This window comes from Nesoenas mayeri (assembly GCF_963082525.1).
Source record: "Nesoenas mayeri genome assembly, chromosome: 4".
NCBI lineage: Eukaryota > Metazoa > Chordata > Aves > Columbiformes > Columbidae > Nesoenas > Nesoenas mayeri.
In genome coordinates, this window is record NC_137540.1 from 49,685,044 (window position 1) to 49,705,230 (window position 20,187).

Consider the following 20,187-nt stretch of genomic DNA (forward strand, 5'->3'; position numbering starts at 1 on the left):
CGAGTGGGTCAGCACAAGTTGTAAAGCAAGGCCCGAGCTCTGGGTGGCATTTCACTGGCAATGAGGTTTGAGTGGCGAGTGGTGCTACAGAGGCTGCGTGTCACTGAGAAATTGCTCAAGAGGAGATTGACTCTGTAACAAAAAGCAAAGCAGGACGCTCTGGGCCAGGCAAGGCAAGGAGCATCTTGGGGGCTTCCAGCCACAAAGCCAGACTGTGGCCACTGGAAACTGCCCTGCAGTTCCAGAAATGGGCAGTGAGAAGCTGGTTTGAAACTTCTTCATCAAAGGGCTCTTGTTAAAATGGAGTGAGAAGTGATGTGAACAGGAGAAGGAAACAAACATTTATTTTCATGAGAAAAATAGCTGTAGGGCCAAAACAAAAGACTTTAAATGGTCCAAGAAAACAAACAATTAAGAAAAAAAGACAACTGTCCAAAGCAAATCAAACTTGGTGTGATTTTTACCTTGCTTGAACTTGTTCAGTGCGGGGGACTTGCATTCACTAGTGAAAGGAAACATTGCAGAGATGGCTTGGCCAAAAGCACTGCCTTTTGCTGAGACAGGATTGAAGAGAGGACAAAGAAAATATAACTATTGACATTAGTTAGGAGCTGCTTACCTCTCATGTGGCTAAAACAGAGAAAACTTGTCTTTCGGAGAGAAGAAAAATCTAGTAATACAATAATAAGGCACTTCATTTAATTTTTCATTTGCAAAATGCTTTTAAATGCGAATTATTAAATATGCACAGCCTCTGAATTGGGAGCTGACAGGGACTGCCCTGTTTTCTCATTCCCGTGTTTTCTCATGGGCAGGGTAAAAGCACACTGACAATACACGGCCTCCTCTGAATATTTTGCCTGTGTTGGTGATAAATATAAACCAGGATTAATCACCTCAGACTTTATTTATCAACCTCATGTATTCAGGAGGTGTTCTGTTTCACTTTTTTCAGCTGTTAGACACGGTTCCTTTGCACTTAAACCAGTGCAAGTTCACTCACAGGAGCCATCTCTGATTTTGAGAGCACCAGTGGAGTGGGGTAATGAGCTGCAGAGTGGGGTTTGTGTTCAGGGCTTTCACTGACAACACACCAGCTCCTCTGCCAAACGAAAAACTAAGCTTTGGTCAATCAGAGTATCAGAGCACACAGATCTTGCAGCTACATAACCAAAAAATACGTATTTCTGTAAGTTATTTTGCACTCATTTAAAAAAAACAAAAACAAAAACAAAAACCAAACTTCAAGAGCCCTGTCCAAAAATGTATGAGTGTCTGCTTAGAATTACAACATGACCTCGAGTCACCAAGGTCCAGTCTGTGTTCACTTCATTGCTTTGTGGAATATAATGGCATAAATCCTCAGCAACCTGGTCCAATGTAGCCCTGCAGAAGTACATTCACTTTTTCTGTTCTGCTGCACCAGCTGGGTATGTGACTTGAAGCCTTTCAACAAATGATACTCAGACACATGAAAGCTCAGTGTCTAATTACCATCTTGTAGGAATAGTTTCAGACCTCTATAAGTGTGTGTGGATGCGTATACATTATATACATATTCTGCTGTACAGAATTCAAAGATGTGAAAGAGTGATCTCTAACTCTTAGAACTTCTCAGTAAATTTTGAAAATTTGTAGTGCCTTTTTCATTGTTCCTTTAGTGCTTAGGAACTCCATCTTCTGTCAGTTGTAGCAGAAAGTTTGTTCAGAAAAAATCGCCACTAGAAACCCAGGCACAGCTGCAGCGGGTGCTGGGACCTGCAGGGACAGCCCGTCCTCTCAGCAGGATTCTGCACAGACACAGAGATTTGCTGGTGCAGGACCGATCGCAGGACTGGGGGATGGACACAAACCACTACAGCAGCATCCCCCAGAGAAGGCACTGGCGATAAGCAGGAGTGTGTGTGTTTGTGTGTGTGTGTGGCAAGAAGGATTATTTTGTGCTACATCTTCCACCACAGGGACGAGGAGTCAAGCGAGAATTGAGCCGGGCAGACTTGTCAAAAGGTGTTGACAGGGCAATACAAATGCCAAGTGACCCAGTTATCTCTCACTTGGATAAGTCGCATCAGCAGGTCAGCTGAGAAAGCATTTTCTCTACTCATCTGTGGAACACAGGTCCTGTGGTGAGGGGGATGGAGCCCAGGATAAGAATTTTGCTGTGCCAAGGTACTGCCTGGCCACCTGGAGGGACCTTTTATGTGGTCCTCTAAATGGGATTTGACTTCGGTGGAAGATAAGCAGTGTGTCTTAGCAGATATCTTAGCTTTGGGAAAATACATTGAAAGTAATAACTTTGCCATTTTGAGTGATAAGGACTTTTTATGGTTATACAGCTCTTCCCAATGCATAGATATCATGTGTGCTGTATTTAGCATGGTCTGTTCCTGTTTTTCTTGTTGCAAAGGTAGGAAATGCATTTGGAGTCAGCAGGCTGCCAGCCAGGGCTCTGTTCCGATGCTTGAGCAGCAATTCCCTGCTTCATGGCTCTTTTGCCCCAAAGAGACCAGCAAACCAGCTGGCTCCTTTCCATGTGTGGCTTTTCTTCAGGCCCTTCATGGGATCTTCTGTTTGCTGTGGAGAGCAAAACATACCCTGTGCCGATGAAATTGCTGTATGATGTATGTTACAAATGTCCCGCACTGTTCACTTCGCTTGCTGTCTAGGATTTATGGCTTTTTGCTTAGCTACAGAGTCTTGTACCATGCTGAGGATGTGCTGTCTAACAAGCCTCTGTCTTTCTAGAATATAACATGATGAAACTAATTTAATTTTCCTCCCAGTTATCCTTTCCCTACTGCTTATTATCAAAACACTTGAAAGATTTTCACTCACTCAGCTCCATGTTTCTTTATTTCTTTAGGCTGTGACTCGTCGCTGAACCTGACATCTCAGAAAGCAGCAGATGCAGTGGACAATATCTTTCGGTCCCTCAGGGATATCGCAAGAGCTCGAGTGCACATGAAACAGTTTAATTCCATACATAATCCAGGCAGCAACACCCACCAGGCAAGTGGATCTTTCTTTTCCCCGTGTACGTTATTTCTCTAGCATGCTGTCAAAATTACAGCACTAATTTTGCTGATGTACTAATCCTATATTTGTTCTGCCCATGTGGCAAATATTTAAGTACAGATTTTATAATTGACCTAATCATTAAGAACTTCCTCAAGTCCTTCATCCAAACTCAGGGATATCTCTGTCAATGTCAACAAAGAATTGTCTGAGGAAGAAATTTGGCATTTTCTCTGCAGCGCTGTTGCAACATGCCCAGTGAAAGGCAGAGCTAGGACAAGACAGTGCTGGGCTAAGACCTCTCATGGCATAGCAAAGCAAGATACCTGCATCCACAGAGCAACTATATTTCTGTGTTTTTTCTCGCCTGTCTCTATAAGTGTCAGAATCAAATCCATTCATAAATAGGTGAAAAATGCACCCGTTTTTTCTATCATATGAACACATCAACTACGATACTACTATAGATCATGAGGATTAATATATAATGTTTCTCTGTCTCTCCACCTCCCCCAACATGTTCTATTTTTTTCAGTTAAAAATAGAATTTTATGATCCAAAGCACATATGGTGACTTAGAGAGAGACTGTAAAACTTAATTACAGCCTTGAGCCAGAACAAAATCCTTCCAAACTCACAAGTATGCTGTGGACCGGCAAAGGGATGTAGTTCAAATTAAGCAATGCTTTGTAACAACAGGAATCGGGAGTTTTGCAAAATGTCGCTGGAAAGCTAAGGTGGAGAAAACCTGTTACTGAAGTCTCCTGGCACTGAGGACCTGTCTGGTGTCTGAAATGGGGAAAATTGTTAAACATTTAATACAGTTCAGTGGGGGGGCAGTTGGATGGAAGAAAATACCCTCTAAAAGTTTCCTGGAAGTGTAATTAGCATCAGTATGTTCTTTGGATGTAACCCAGGGTGTTTGCTTAGGGCTAAGTGCTGGAACGCAGCAAGGGATACATTAACACTTTGCAGCCTCCTACTCTGGCCATGAGTTGGATTTAATAGCTTGAATAGGACCAACCTTCTGCTGAGGGCAGTTCGGGAGGTTTGGGGCAGCAGAAACAAGCAGGCGGTACAGTTGTTTTCATCACGCAGACAGGTCTTTACAAATGTTTCCATCAGGTTATCAAAGCAGTTCACGTAGCAACTGTGCAAGAGCAGAGTATTTATTTTGCCTGATACTGTAACTACTGTTCTTTTCCTTTCATCCTGATCTCAAGTGTATTCCTCCCTCCCTTCTCTCATCCCTCCCTCCTTCATCTTTGCCTCTCCTTTTCTGGTTCTCTTTCTTTCTCTCCTTTTTTCTCTCTCCTTTCTCCTTATAATTTTGTCTGAGGTATATTCCATAGCCATCGAGGTTTTTAGCAACTGTTTTAAAGGCAATTTATGCCCAGCCAAAATTGAAAGTTGATGAAAGGTTCATTATATGAGTTAGAAATCAATGCAGCTGTTGGGGGTTGTATAAAAAATACAGAAAAAACTCCCTAAAAATGTAATAGATTATTTTCAAGTCATAAAATATTTTGAAAATATATGAAACTATCATAGCTGAAAAAAGTTAAGTGATCATAGTACCTGCCTTTTAGTATCTGTGTAGCCAGAGTGGATCACTTTGAAGAGCACTGCATTTTGAAAATTCAGACATACAAAATCATAGCACATTTTTAATGTCTTTTGGTAATTAGTTTTGCTTAAGTCAGATGATATTTGTCCTTTAATTCTGTGCAGTAAGCCTCTCTGTTCGACTGTGATTTGATCTCTACTCCAAAAATATTTTATTCCTAATCTCTTTCTGTTCCTCATCTATGAAGATATTAATCAGATTTTTATACACGGGACTTCATGCTTGCATGTGTATTTTCCAATAGTTGTTTATTGCATGACTAGATTTGACACAAATCTTTGCATGTTCTCCTAAATGATCCTGTAGCTCATGTTTGCTGTAATTTGCTTTGTTGGCTCAATTAAAAATTATGCATGTGTTGTGAGAAGAACTAGATGAGTTGTATAAATCTTCGTTGACAGGATTGTATTTAAAAACTCTTAAGTTTTGTTTCTCACTATAAAGTGTTGAATGAAAAACATTTCTTTAATTACTGCAGAAAATTTTACTTTCCAGCCAAGCAGCTTGCTTTTTATTTTCCATCCATGTGTATGTTTATTTTGAATTATGTCTTTTGTAGATATCATCTTTACAAAATGAATGACGTTACACTTGATTTTCTTAAGAAATCCAGGAGGTGATGTATACCTGGTCTAGTCCCAAAGGAAGACAAATATGCTAATTTGAAAGCTTCTAATTACCTAAGACGGTTGCACTTTCTGAAACCATTGTGGTTTCATTGCAGTTTAGGCAAAGCTGAAAGCAGCAAAGCAAAAATCCATCTGTAAACCAAGTAAGGCTGAATTTTCATTAAAGAGCATCTCTCCACAAATCCCTAAAATTTTTATCCTAGAAACTTTTTCAGGATGACAGTGTGGTTTAAATCTTGGCAAAGGAATGTAGAAATTTCTGGGCTACTAATTCATATTCAGCACAGGTTTGTGGGCCCTGAAGAAGATGTAGGGTGGATCCTTTGGAAGTGGATATCCCAGGATGCTGACCATTTGTACGTTCACATGTTCTGCTTTTCCTGGTCCCTAACTTCTCTGAAACTCTGACATGCATGATATCGGTGGGGTTGTTTGGCCTATTTTTCTCGAGGTTTTCCACAGGTGGAAGTAGAGTGCCCTGGCTGTGGAAGCTGAAGGTCTAGCAGGGACTCCTTAACTCTGCTCTCTCGTGAGGGACAAACAGGCAGGTTGACCTCTCCCTAGCCCTCGTGTTATCCTCTCCTAAAAAATCCCTGTTTAAGTGTTTCTAAAATCATTACAAAGGGAATGAGGTCTTCTGGGTGCACGATGGGCAACAGAGTGTCATCCCTATTGCTGTCCCTTTCTGTGCTACCTCCAAAAAGATTCCAGAGAAACTAGAAGCCACATTTTTTCCTTGTCTTCCTTTACTCATGTAGTACACACAGGCAGAGTAAATGTGTGACCATATTCCTGTCTTTGGAGGCTGATGCTGTGCTGATGCACACCATTTGTGGGCAGATCACAAAGACCACTGCTGCTTCAATAATCTTTTAGCTCTCTGAATGGTGTCCTTTCTAGGATAATTATTTTTGTTACCTTTAATAGAAGTAAAACGTTTAGAAGAGCACTGTCACCGAGTCTAAATAGGTTTATTGACAGTGCTGTGTTATTTTTGTGCAGGCTTCTTACAAACCGCTGCTGAAACAGATAGTGGAAGAGATCTGTAATCCTGAACGACCTGATCCTCTTGATATTGAGCATATGTCATCAGGTCTCACCGATCTCCTTAAAACTGGATTCAGCATGTTCATGAAGGTAAGCCAGGCTTTCCAAGCTCATCTGTAAGATTCTCTTGCACCTCATTCCTGATTTTCCATAGCATTGTGTGGCAGTGGCGGATTTTATGTATTTGAGTTGATATTGCCTAGCAAAATTTAAGGGACGGTTAGGAGAGTTAAATCCTTGTAGAGGGGGCTGGAATAGCTTGAGGCACCACATTGCAGGTACAGTACGGATGGGTAGCACCTGCTGAACAAAACAAGAGGAATGGAGCAGACTGGACACCTACATAAGGATGATGCTGGACACCTGAATAAGGATGATATGTCTAGGAGCAGACAATGTGGCTTTGCTAAAGGGAAGTCCTACCTCAGTCCTACCTCACTTAGCTTTCAGAGCTCTTCAGAGACACCCATCAAGCAAACTGATAAGCAGGTGCCGCTTCATGTGATCTGCCTGGATTTCCAAAAGGCATTCCACAAGACACTTAACTCATCAAAGGAATTTAAGGACAATTAGCAGCCTTGAGATAGGAGAGAAGTAAGTATGAACAGTCAGGTCTCACAGGGGAGGAAGGTCATCAGAGGAGCTCCATATTAGGTGCCTTTTCTATAACTTGATATGGTTCAACTTGCAGTGGGGAGGAAGGAAGCCTGTTAGTCAGAAATTGCCTTGTGGATGCTCTTAGCATGTTTTCAGACAGTCGTTCTACAAGAGCTTACTCTGCTTTATAAATTAGCCTACTCTGAGTGTTCACTAAGTGTCCACTGAGATGAAGTGTGGAGTAGCTAGCATGCTGCACATTTAGCTCTGTCCTTCTGTATATTCTTCACTGAAGCCAACCCCAAATTTGCGTCAGACCACATCAACACTATGGTTACGAGTGCAGTATTTTTTTCTGTATCATGCCTGGTGTTCTTCTTCCAGTTTTACCACCACCACTCCTCAGCACAGAAGAGGTATCATCAAACTGTATGAGAAGCAGTGGACACAGGTTGCAGCATGGGAAATTCCAGTTGGATATAAAGAAAAAAAGCATTCACCATAAGAGTGCTTAAGTCCAGAGAGGCTGTGGATTCCCAGTCTCTGAGATATTCAAAGGCTGGCTGAACAAAGCCCTGAGCAACCTGATATAATTTTGAAGTTGGCCTTGCTTTGGGCAGGGAGGTGGAGTAGATGAGCTACGAAGGTTTGTTCCAGCCTGAATTATTCTGTGATTCTACAGTAATCAAAAAGAAAAAGGTTTTTTCTATTTTGTGTTAATATTTGCTAGGCTTGCCATGCATTTAAAGACAGAAGACAAAACCAGTTTTGACTGTTGTGTTGGTACTGTTCTAGAACCCACTATCAGAGAAACATAGTTATTTTTATGTTATTTCAGAGCAAGTTAGTCTTAAGCACAAAATCAGATATGCCTAAAATCTGGTGCTTGTTTTCAGGAATCTCTGTCCACTATTGAAATGGATTTCCAAGAGGTATTTAGCTAGGTTCCTAAATGGAAATTCTCAGCTTTCCACAGCTTATGGTAAAGCCCTGAAACAAAAGATGATATCTGTAGAAAGAGTGACCTGGTGTTCTTTCTATTCATATATCAGTACTGAAAAAATTAATGCAAACACTCCAAAAACAGTAGAAGAAGAAACAGATATTCTACCATCAAGGTAGGCAAGCTGGTGCACACAAGTGATGTTTTCAATTATTAGTTTTATTTACCAATAACTCTCACAATTGTGTTTATTTCATTGTGTTTGGTTGTTTCCTTTATTTTTTAAGCAGCAACATAGCTTGCCTTTGTTTACCAGAAAAACAAACAAACAAAAACAAACAAGAAATGGATTCCAGAAAGTCTAAAGAGATGGAGACATTGAGACATTGACAGCTTTGGCTAGTTGCAAGTCTATTCTATCCTTACTAATAATTTGAGTGTGTGTGTATCACATAAGTATATTATGGGCAATATGTACCTGTAAGCACTTGCATCTCTGCTAGTAGGAAAAATATCCTACTGTAAGGAATATATAACAGATAAGCAAACGAATCTTATGTAGGATGAATATTTAATAGGCATCATCATGTACTTCACAAATATGTGGCCACGCTTGCTCATTTAGTTTGTATCTTGGCTTGTTGGCAAGTGCTCAGTTGTTACATCAACAAGTTTCTGACCAGCCTGTGTTTCTCACACAAGAGGATCTTCTCGACTTACTGCACCACCAGCACTGTAATTATTTCATGAGCTTCCTCATATTTTTATTTCTTCCTCAATGCCTGAATATAAATGCCAACTCACATAAACATGCTTTGGTAAGTGATGGACTCAGACATGTTCACCCAGGACAGACTTTCAAAGACACCTCTCATGCAGAAGTTGTTTCTCTGGTGGATGTGTTTGTTTTGAATCTTAGGGAAGGTGAAGGGAAAAGGACTAGCTGCAACAGGAATTTGTCTTTTGACCACTACTGTAAAACACAAGTGGTTTCTGATGATCTGAGCTTGGTATCATTGATGCCATTGATACTAGTTTCTGGTGGTCGATGTGTTTTCCTTTTTCCAGTTATTCAGCTAAATTAATTTGTTTCTGATTGGTCACAAATACCAGATGCATTGGTGCTGGTGTCCTGGTTGGCAGAAATACCTGTCATGGGACAGTGGAAGTTGTTTCTTCTGACTTTCCTCAGAGGAAAAGGCTGTGTTTTGTGATCTGCCATTGGAAAAATAACTGTTCTCCAGCTCCTTCCTGTTTCCATTTTAGAGTTTCATTCACCACTGTCACCTCACTTTCTCATCTCCCCTTCTCACTCTTCTCCATACAGAAGGAGCCCTCTGACCATCAGCATCATGAGGAAATGCAGTAGTGGTGGGCTCAGGGCTGGAGGCTGGCGTCCACCTGGGATGCTCTGCTAGCTCAGGGGAACATTCCTCCTTCTTCCTTCAGGCTCCTTTACTTGGTGTAATCAGTTTGCTTTTTTCTTGGCTAGTCATTCTGTTTGCCCAGGATAACCATCCCAATTTTTTTAATGCGTGGCATTTTGAACTGAATGTGAATTTCACTTGGGGATTTTTGCAAAATGAAGATTTCACAGTAAATGTGATTCAGAGACCTCAGAAATGTCCCAAAACAACAGAACTTTAGAAGCATCTCAGAAGATACACATTGCTTTTGTTGCAGTCCATTTTAGTTCTTCTTCTGTATCACAGAAATAAGCTGTGTTTAGCCACATGCAGCCAGTTCCTTCAAAAGAGAGAGCCTTGGGTGGTTGTATTATCAAACAAAGAAATCTTGGCAGAAACTTGCATTCTTAACACAGCCAAATATTTCGTACCCAAAGTATTGTCCTCCTTCAAAACACTTGTGCATAGCATAACGAAATTACAGATTCCAAGAACTTTTTCATTGCAATTTTAATTTAATTTAGGGTTTGCATGCCTAATAGTATTTTTAATATGCATTTCTGGAATTTGTGGTTTGAACTTTAGTCTTCTGAAAAATAATAAGTTTTATATAGGCACCATGTGTTTGGATCTAGGTTTATTTTGACTGAAGGAAATGATTTGTCAAGACATTTTCTCTTTAGTATTGCCATGAAAGCTTGTGTTTTCCAATTAATGCTCTTATACTGGGTGTCCTTTCAGTGTGTCCAATGTCACGCATGCATGTTTATGATGAGTTTGTTGTCATTAGGAAAGAGAGACTTTATTCAATAGCAAGCTTCTGAAGTTCAATCTCTTTGCACATGTCTTGGGTCCTTCAAAGACTTCATGAGATGGAGTGGAGCTATTTGCTCTGGTGACAGGGTTAAGAAGAGCAAAGATCCATGAAAAGGAACAAAACAATAATTCCTGTATTACCTTGAAGTACCATAGCAGACCATTTTGTAAACTTTTATCTTTGCAAGCAGTTATTTCTTTAATCTTGTGTCACTCCTTGCAGCAATTATGGCATGAAATACTCTAATGTTTTAGCAAGTAAAAGCTCTATCTGACTTGCATTGTAAGTAAATATTTAGGTCTTACTTAAACTCCTCATGGTGTTTGTAGCAGGAATGGACATTTTTTCATTTGGGGCTGGCACTATGTTACAGGCAGATAGTAAGAAGTGAGTAGTCTGATGTCGGAAAATGCATACAGAATGTCTTTGTAATCTCTAGTGTATCAATTTAATCAATCTGTTGGTGTAGATGGAAAATTGCTCAATATCACACCAGAACTGCAGGACACCCTCCTGAACTGTAGCATATAAATATGCTATCTGTGCCATCAGTTCCATGGCTGGCAAAGTAGGGACAATTAAGATGGTAAACACCCAGTACACGAATACTCAGCTCACTAATACATCTATCTAAGGGGTTTTTGTACTGGTTTCAGACTCCCGGGGAGCAGCCCTGTATAATCAAAGGGCAGCTGGCCTGGAGACAGAGCACACTGGCCCCTCGTGTGTGCTCCAAACAAAAGAGTCTCTTCTGAAGGTTACCAGTCAGAAAGCCTGATAGAGCAGCAGGAAGAAAAAACTGCCCAAAACCTAAACCTGGGGCAGCCACAATAGAAAGGCAAGAAAAGCTGAACCCTGAGGAGCCACAGGGATCCAAGGCAACTGCCATGGTGATGGAAGCAAAGGAGCCGCGCTACACCCAAACGCGGGTTGATGACCACTTTCATTTTGTCGAGTGAATGCTGTCAAAAACCTACGCTTGTGGAAGGAGAGGGGGCGTAGAGTCTAAAAAGGAGTAAATTAAACTCTTCTCACTGTCACTTTTTGGAGACAAACATTTGGAGTGTTTCGTACTCAAGGGCGGTGTGACAAGAGCAATTGCACAGGCTCCATTGACATTAGTGCCAAGGACTGGAGCGAGGCGTTGTCAGGGGAGTGTGTTCTGTCAAGAAAGAGTTTGCTAGGAAACAACAAAGCAATCAAACTTCTAGAAGTGGTTAAGAGGAAAGTGATGTAAAGCATCACCTTCGCATTTAAAATTACAATGCGGTTTTATAAAGTCTTAACTGAAGTAGAATGTTTGTGCCATTTTAATGATAATTGGGGAAAAATAAACCAAGTATTTTGTTTGAGCTAAAGTTTCTCTATATTAGTTATAATCCAGTGACAGAAGTATTGAAAACTCTGAAGTGAAACAAGCTAGAAACTGATTTTATACTATAATGAACCTGATTTGTTTTCATTGGAATTGTAAAGCATTATTTACTGGACTGGTGAAACACATTACGATTCTTTCCACTGCTGACCTCACGCGGGGATTCTAGCATGTTTAGGCTGGACTCCATGCTTCTACTGGGTAGTGATTTACCCCTCATTCCTTAAAGCTCCATGCATTCGTGTGTCCAAACTGCACATCCACCAAAGTACCCTACTCCCATTCTGAGAAAGGTGGGAAAGAAATGAAGAAGGAATGGAGGGAGAAGCCCTCAGACTCTGTGAGAAATTCCCTTGGGTTTCAGTGGAAACCATTAAGACTTCATTTCCCTGGAAACTGTTCATTAGTTTTAACTAGACGTCATCCTCATTGATCTCCTTCTGAGCTGCTACAGAAACCAGCATTCTATGAATATTTCTTTCTGAGCTTCCTCATTAGTCTTCCTCCAGCAGCTCAGGGAGCCAGTCACTGCTCGTCCATAGGTTTGGAGTTGGACTGAGCAACTACAAATAATGCTTTCCTTCATTTTACAGGTGAATCGCCCTCACCCTGGTCATCATCCTCTTCTGATCATCTTTATGGTTGGTGGAGTGACAGTCTCTGAGGTCAAAATGGTAAAGGATCTGGTAGCAACATGCAAAACTGGTACCCAGGTAAAAACAGCTCTAAAGATACCATTCCTATTTGAAAAAAGACTAAGAAAATTCATCAGATAGTGTTCCCTGTAGCACTGGTACTAAACCTGCCTGAAGCCACAACCACATAGATAGGAATGGTGTTAGGATTTTGCTGTGAAACATCTATAGACAACAAGTGCTCGGGCACCAAGGGTCTGTGTTTTACATGTTAGAGTCAGCAATTAAAGTTCAAACTCAGGTTAGAGGGTTCAGGACAGACAGGCATTATTCTGAAGGAGCTTTCATCATGTCTCAAAAGATTCATTTCTTGGTATTCTTTATAAACAGAAACATTTGCTGTCCAAAAGGCTACAGGCTCCTTGGCATTGAATCTACAGACCATAGTGAAGCAATGCTCAGAAGAAGCCTGCCAAAGGCCTGGCTACTATCTAGTGATAGTGGCCAGGGATCTATCAGTGGTGATCCTGCAGACAAGTCAATTAGCATTGAAGAGGAGCAGGATAAATTAGCCTGGATATAGCTGTACTCTTTCTGGGCTAGGCCAGGGATCTCTAATAGACACCTGACTGCTACATGCATTAAGTAGCCTGAAGCAGATGGTGTGGAGAAAGCCCCAAGTCTCTGCAGCCCTTGGATGTGCTCTTGGATCCCTGGAAGGGGGATGGCTCCTGCGGTGAGGCTTCAGTAGTGTCCATGTGCCTGGTCTTTGCCTCTTCCACTCTCTGGCAGCAGAACCTGACTACAGCAGCTGTCACCTGAATGGAGTGGGGAGGAAGAGGAGGATGGTGGATGGGCTCCGGCAGTATCTGAGACGTTAAAAATCATTGTTAACTTTGGAGAAGGATGTACAAGAGCAATTGGTTATCTGCTAAGTAGTGCAGATACGCAGGGTAATCTAAAAACTGCAGGGAAGTTCTGTGTAACCAGCTGCATCATAAACATAAGTCTAGTTTCCAGGGTGGCTTGTAAACATCTTCTTTTCAATTCCTATGGAACACAGTTTTGATTAGTGATAAATCATTAGCAAAATTGAGCCAACCAAAGGCACAGCAGCCCCTCAGTTTGAAATGTGTTTCCCACAGTTTAGTTGTTTTGCAAGGCGGTCTCAAACAGTATTTTGTACAATGAAGTGCCATTTTTAGCAATGTTGGGTTTTTTTTTTTAATCTGATAACACATTTCTTCCCCATTAGCCTATTGTTAATCTCAAAATAACAAATCAAATTCTTTATCCTCTTGGAGAGGGGTTGAGTTGTGACACACTGATGGACAAGTTAATCCACGCCTGAAATGTATTAATACACCCTGAAAGATAAGCAGAGGGTTAACACGTGAGTTGGCTGAGAACTATGCAGGGAGACTTTCCACTGGCTTTCTAACGGGACTTGAGGCTTGACGGTGGTGACATGGGATCTGGTGTTGCTTTGCTTTGGCTTAACCCTGCTGGCAGGTCACCCTCTGAGGCAGATTCCTAAAGAATTTTAAGCTTTTACTGCAACTTGCCCTTTGTCCAAATGTGCTGTGTTAGAGGTGAAAGGACTTTGGGGGAGAGGCAGGAGTGGGAAGAGAAAGAAGAAAAGAAGCAGTTGTACAAGTCTCTCATATGAAAAAATTTATGAGTTTCATGGATTTACCTGGATTTATGCACTATAGCTGCGAATATGCACCACCTGTTTGGGATTATTCTCTTTTCAAAAAGCCAGGCATTTGTCTAACTTGAGCCAGCATTTAACAGAGCTTTTTTGTGGTGTTCAATCAGGGTCAGGCATCAGGGGAACACTGGCCTCCCAAGTCCCCTCCAGTCAAACAAAGCACTGACATTTATACTAATTATTGGCTCTTGGAGAAATGGAGTGTGGGTGCAAAAACAAAGAATTGACGAAAGTAACCAAAGAACTGACAGGACGCACTGATTACTTCAGCAGTTGTTTGGAATTGAGGCAAATGACATTTAAATGTGGAGTAGGAGACACATGTTTCCATCCACAGAACTGATCTGCATCTGAATGTGAATGACAAATTTATTTCTCATGGAGAAGCACAAAGGAATACAGCATTTCCTACACATCATTTGTTTTTGGATGCTGGTGTATAGCCCCCCAACCTATTGAGAAGTATCCTACTATACAGGGAAGAAATTACCTTTTTTTCCTACTTTAATTGGCGGACTGAAAAGGGGGAAAGAGCACGAGTGGATGTTTCACTCTCCCTCCTCCCAACATGCACAACCATCTATGTGGCTGTTGCTGAGACATGCAGACAGATAAGCCCCTCCAGATGCACCATCAGACATTCGCTGCATCCTTCCCTGCCCTCCGCTGCGGAGGAGCTGCCCCTCGCAGTGCGGTGGTTCAGGATGGGAGCCCCGGGCTCCTGGCTGCCAGCAGGAGGGGCAGCCCTTCAGGTGGAGAGACAGGCACACTGCACTGAATAAGGAGGTCTTCAAAGGAGATACACTGTCCTGAACAGACCTCCCTGGAGAAGAGGTGGACATTATTTCTCTGGGCAATTCTCCCCTTCTCTGTAAAAATGAAGGAACAAATATTCACATTTATCCCCCTCACTGAGCCCTCAGAGATATTGGAGGCAAAGGAGTGAAGTCCCACTGTATTTGACTGTATCCTTTCTCAGACATTAAATTTGGAGCTCTCATTTTTCTCTCTGGGCTTGCTATTAGTTGCACAAATCCCCTCAGGGTTCAGTGGTGGGACTCCAAGTAGAAATTGCTTTTATCTGGCAGTGGCTATTGCTGATGTTTGGCTTGTAGACCCAGAAAACTTCAATAATGTGTCCGCTCATGTTTTTCAGAATTAAATTGCGTGATAACACAATGGGCACATACTGTGCTGTAGTTTGATTCTCACGTAACGTAAGTAAGACAGTGTCAGGCTTTGGCATCTGCAAATTACAGTTTCTCAGCCGTAGGAAGGAGAAGGGATAATCAGTGTCAGTTTGCCACAGATTGTGTGGGAGGACAAGGGAAGGGAGAAGTGAGGGGGAGACTATCATCAGTACAGAAGGGATCTGTAGTAACTTAACTCCAGATTCCTTTCATTATTTGAAGCGAAAAGATGAAAGAAAGAACAACAAAAAAAGTTGAAATGCAACAGTACCACACATTGAAGCCATGCCATGAAGGGGTACTGCAGGAAACACACACAGACATACTCTGCTGTTGATGCGTGTGCTTTCTCGCCTCTGATTTGCACTGAAGAAGCATGTTCAGGTGGGCTAGTAAGATAAATCTGCCTTCACATCCCTGCCTGCAGGCTTGACTCAAGAGACGCTGTTGAACTTGGGGCTTGGTAAGAGCAGTGTCCTATGGCTTCAACCCCGTTAGCTCCATGCAGCAAGAGCATATGCACTCGGTCCTTGCTGGTAGCTTTGCCCCTCAGAGCAGCCTTCATGCCAGACACCTGCATACTGGTTTTCACTTAAGAAACACAAGATACTTGCATCTAGCAGGGTGTGTATCATGGCTGTAGTGAGCAACAGTTTCATACATCACACCCATGTTGGATTAAAAACCTGACCAAACAAAAGCAATAGCATCTCGGCAGTGCCCCAGGTTGAGCTTTGGTCCTGATGTGCAGAACAGCCTGTGCTTGGTCTGAAGAGATGTTTCTGAGCAGGGACTGTGGCTCCCTACAGCAGCACTTCAGTGGTTCTCACCTCATCTCCAACTGAGAGGCAACAGCCGTCAGTCAAAGCTGTACTATAGGGGAGGAAACCCCTGCTTCATCAGCTGCTGCCGCGCAGCACTGTGTAAACACAGTGGCAGTCACAACAAATCACAGGGTAAGATGTGGGTAGAAATGAGTCAAAGCACACATTCATTAAGAGTACAATGCTACCAGTCATTATGCTCCTTAAAATGACTTAACTACAGTTATTAGCAAGCAGACAGTTTCACTGGGCCAGTTGTATTGCCCTGTCAGTAAACACCAGAAACATGTAGTCTGTCTGGTGCTGGGTGAAGCAAACAGCTCGTATCCATGGCTCATTAGTGCTCTATCCCACTCAGTCCCCTTTATTTGGACTTGTTGTTTCTTGTCCCCCTTCTTTCAGGTACTTGTGCTCTCCTCCGCACTCCTGACACCGCATAGTGCTATTGAGTTGTTGTTTGCCACGAACCGTCTCCAGCCTGATGCCAATATCTGATGGGGCAGGATCTGTGGAGAAGATGAGTGAGTGCCTCAGCTGGAAACATCAAATCCCTGGTCTGTCCCTCTTCCCAATAGCCTTCAAAAAAATTATGTGTCCCCTGCTGCAATCAGGGCTCCAGCTGAAATGAGGTGAAGCAGCAGGGTTTTCTGGCTGCATGGAGACATGTGCAGCTCATGGGCAACCCTCCAAAATGGTCCACTTGTCCAGTGACGATTCCCCACTCCTTCATGGTAATACCATAGGATGCTGAACAACACCAGCCCTGCTCTGCATGGCGAGAGTGATCACTTGTAATAATTCCCTAGAAAAGGGGTGACTGAGGACCATGCTGAATTTGCACTCCCTGAGCAGTACTTTCCTGATGGTTTCGCTGGGGTTGATTCTGCTGGGAAATGCTGCTCAGGGAGTGAAAGGCTAGCAAAATCCACCCTCTCTGTCACGTTACCTTGCAAAACACATGTGTCTTATACAGCATTAACCACCTCTGCTCATACTTGGTCCCTCAACCCAGAGGTGACGGAGCGCAGCCCTGATTTAGCCAGCAGAGCAGCTCCTGGTCAGGGGATGCTCTCCCAGTGGGACTGGTTGGGGCAGAGAGGCAGAGAGCCAGGCTCAGGGGCTGGGTTATGTGGCTGCTTCTCTCTCAGCTTCCCGATTCCTGCCCTACTTTCTCCACCCACAGTCCCAGGAGAAAAGCCTCTTTCTGATGGCACACTTCTCTGTTGGTTTACGCAGTAGGACATATGGGCTCTGATGGTTTGATAATGCTGGAAGCATCCTCCCCTCACATGCTTTTAAAAAAGGAGAGGAAAAAAAAAAAAAAAGATCCTATTTTCAAGAGGCCACAGCAACAGATTCTTTCTTGAGCTGGATTTCTGAACAGCATGAATAGTGAACAGCTTTTATTTTTAATTTATGACCATGAAAGAGCCACTATCAAATTGACTTAAGTAATTTTCCTTATAAAACTTTGATACAATCTGTGATAAAAAAGCAGCAGCCAGCAGAGACTGTGGTTGCGTATAGCACCAAGAGTTCTGGATAGCAATATAAAATGGTGGAGCTCTAAAGCTGCATCCTCTTTGCTTCATCCAAGGGATGCTAAGACTACAGCTTACACTGAGATAAGAACATGAAATTATAAGTGACATTCACTCTATCATAGCATTCTTTAATATGCCAAAGGAAGATATTGAATGGGAAGGAGCTTTTTAACCTTTGTTCACTAGCTAGCATAAGTTCTCTTAAATGTTTATAGTGGTCTTCAGAAAAGGGTGCATTTTGATTTAAATTGACTTTTGGGTGGCTAGAAAGAAACAATGGACCCATTATAAAGCATAGACAATACTGCTTCTGTGGAAGCGAGGTTTATAAGGATTGCTATAGAATGGAACTTTGTGCTATAAAAAATGAGAAATATTATGAGATTGCAATGTTAAAAGCTCATGAAACAGTTGGAACAGAGCAACTGGGAAGCAAATACCCAGTCTCTTGGTTTCTTTTCTGTCTTTCTGTACTGTTTAATCTTAGAATATGGATGTTTTGTTAATTCTGTAATCAATAAAGCAATGTTCTTAAAATGCCAAACTTCATCCCTCTTCTCCTTCTCTCCTAATGTGCATGGCTACACATACCAGGATTGTATTCCTCTGACCCATTTTTATTTTGCATTATTTGATTCCCCCTGAGAACCTAAATCTTCTGTCCTGGGAGGAACCTAGAGAGGTTTTCACACAGCTGTGGCTATGGATACTGGGACTCAACCACCATCTCGTAATTAGTAGCCGAAGAGATGAAAAATGGTCATAAAAGCTGCTCCTCTTCTAGCCCAAGACAAGTGCAGTGCTTCCAGTGGCCCTAGTGTAATGGTTAGCTCCTTATTTGTAAGAAATATCTGTGCTTGGGGAAAAGGCCGAGGGAATGAGGGGTGTCCTGCTAGTTACGTGTGAGCAGGAACAGCACAAGAGAAGTTGCTTGGACAAGTGCAGGACCACAGCAAGGAGTATCCAAGCCCTCTGCATGTGACACTAAACTCAAAAGGTAGGAGGAGGAGAAAATGCAAACCCATCCTAGGCAGATGGGCTTACTACTGTGTTACTAAGCTAAGCAGTGTTTGGTAATAAGCTGAGACTGGAAGGGCAAGCTCAGTTTTGTTTGCAAGTCCAGTCCTAAGTCACTTGGCTAGTAGCTCATGGTCAAGAAGATGATGATCAGCAGGACCTTGTCAGGCTTTCCCTGCACAAGATATGAGCTGCATGCAGACCAGGTGAGCCTATGCTAGTCATGCTTGTCACAGCACAAACAGCCTTCTCAGGATGGCGCCCAGTAAAGCTAATTTAAATATGAATAAAATAGTTGAAGACTCATAATTTAAGTTCTTCATTGTGATATAGCTCAATATATTAAGCTTCCTGATTTTACCTACCTCACACCATTTCTTTCTCACAGGAGTTTTTTTGACAAGGGGAAATAAAGAATCTCATTTTAATTTGAAAAGTGTCCACCTTATTTGGTTTCTCTCCTAAAAGGATTTCTTAAAAAGGAAGTTGTAAAGCAGTTGTGAGAGGTTCCCCCCTGTGGTTTATGCTAATAAAGCAATAGCATAGGCAGGAAAGGCCTTTTGACTGTTTCTGCAGTGGATGTTAACTACCTTGAGAAAACCATTACTTTGCCTCAACAGTTCACTGGTTATTGCCCATCTTTTCTCATCCACAAAGAACACACAAGAGAACACTCAAATCAGAAATTTAATGTTGAACCAGGCAGTAAGAAAGAAAAGTCCACTCCCTAGGAGGAGTAACTGTACACAAAATAAATAAGTTACAGTTTAAACAAAAGCACAACTGGCTTTTTAAAGTGCATGTGTATAAGGCCTTTTAGCCTTGTGAACTCCATTGGCTCAATGTAATTAAAAATAAAATTATGTACATATAAAACTGCCACCTGTGTTTAAGGATGAAGAGGGACTGGCTCAGCTCTGAACAAACCACCAGCTTCATTGCCAGGAGCCAGCTGTGCTTCTGTGCCTATTGCACACAGAGGTGCATCTTACAGTGGCAGCTATAAGGGACTATCACTCCAACTCCAGGCTTATTCCTCAAAACCTTCATATTGGATCATTTAGTCTGGACAGGATTTTTTTTCAGACAGTAAAAAAAGCCCACATTTGTATTATTATTTGCAATTAGGTGTGTTCATACCCTGAAGACAATAGTTCCACATAAGAAGTCTGTTCAAGTTGTCAGTAATAACATAGCTAGTAAAAAAATAAAATAAAAATAAAATACCATTTTTTACAGTCTTGATACTCAGTCATGTCCACTTATTTTACACTTATTTTTACAGAACAATTTCATGTTTGCTTATTTGTTTCAAAATACATGGGAAATATACTGTTCTACTGTGCAATTAAATTAAACAGATACATCATGCTTCCCTTCATCCTTGTGAAAACAATACTCAAGTGATTACATCTGAACAGTGAACTGCAGTTCAGGGTGTTTTCCTGCTCAAGTACAAGTTGAGTTACAGCTAAAAGATTGTTTCTGCACAAATGAAAGCCCAATCTGTCTGACTGGAGAAAAAGTAAACTTGTTTCATTCACTGGAAAGTTCCTTTTTCAAATTAGAATACTCATTCTATAAGTCACATACTAGAACCATTTCAAGAGTTTGGGTTGTGGTTTTTTTTCCCTTTTCCAACCTGCCACTGTTCCTTTTTTAAGCAACCGCTTGTTTCTACAGCCATGCAAACGCTGCCTGAACCAGCCTGCTTTCACAATGCCTTGGACTAGATGTGCCAGTGTTGAATGCTCCAGGTTTCAATCTCAAGCTGGGACTGAAGTTGGGAAGACCAATGGCTCTGCTG

The 20,187-nt window shown here is 41.9% G+C and overlaps 1 protein-coding gene across 1 annotated transcript in view; it reads left to right on the top strand.

Annotated features, from left to right (window-relative positions):
* SCFD2 (sec1 family domain containing 2) overlaps positions 1-16,314 on the top strand; it is a gene marked incomplete at its 3' end in the record, with an annotated part of 198,070 nt that extends 181,756 nt beyond the window's left edge. The window contains exons 6-9 of the mRNA XM_080344042.1: positions 2,864-3,009; positions 6,274-6,408; positions 12,050-12,169; positions 16,222-16,314. Coding sequence (XP_080200168.1) covers positions 2,864-3,009; positions 6,274-6,408; positions 12,050-12,169; positions 16,222-16,314 — 494 coding nt within the window. The remainder of the gene's footprint in view (positions 1-2,863; positions 3,010-6,273; positions 6,409-12,049; positions 12,170-16,221) is intronic.
* Positions 16,315-20,187: the final 3,873 nt, after the last annotated feature.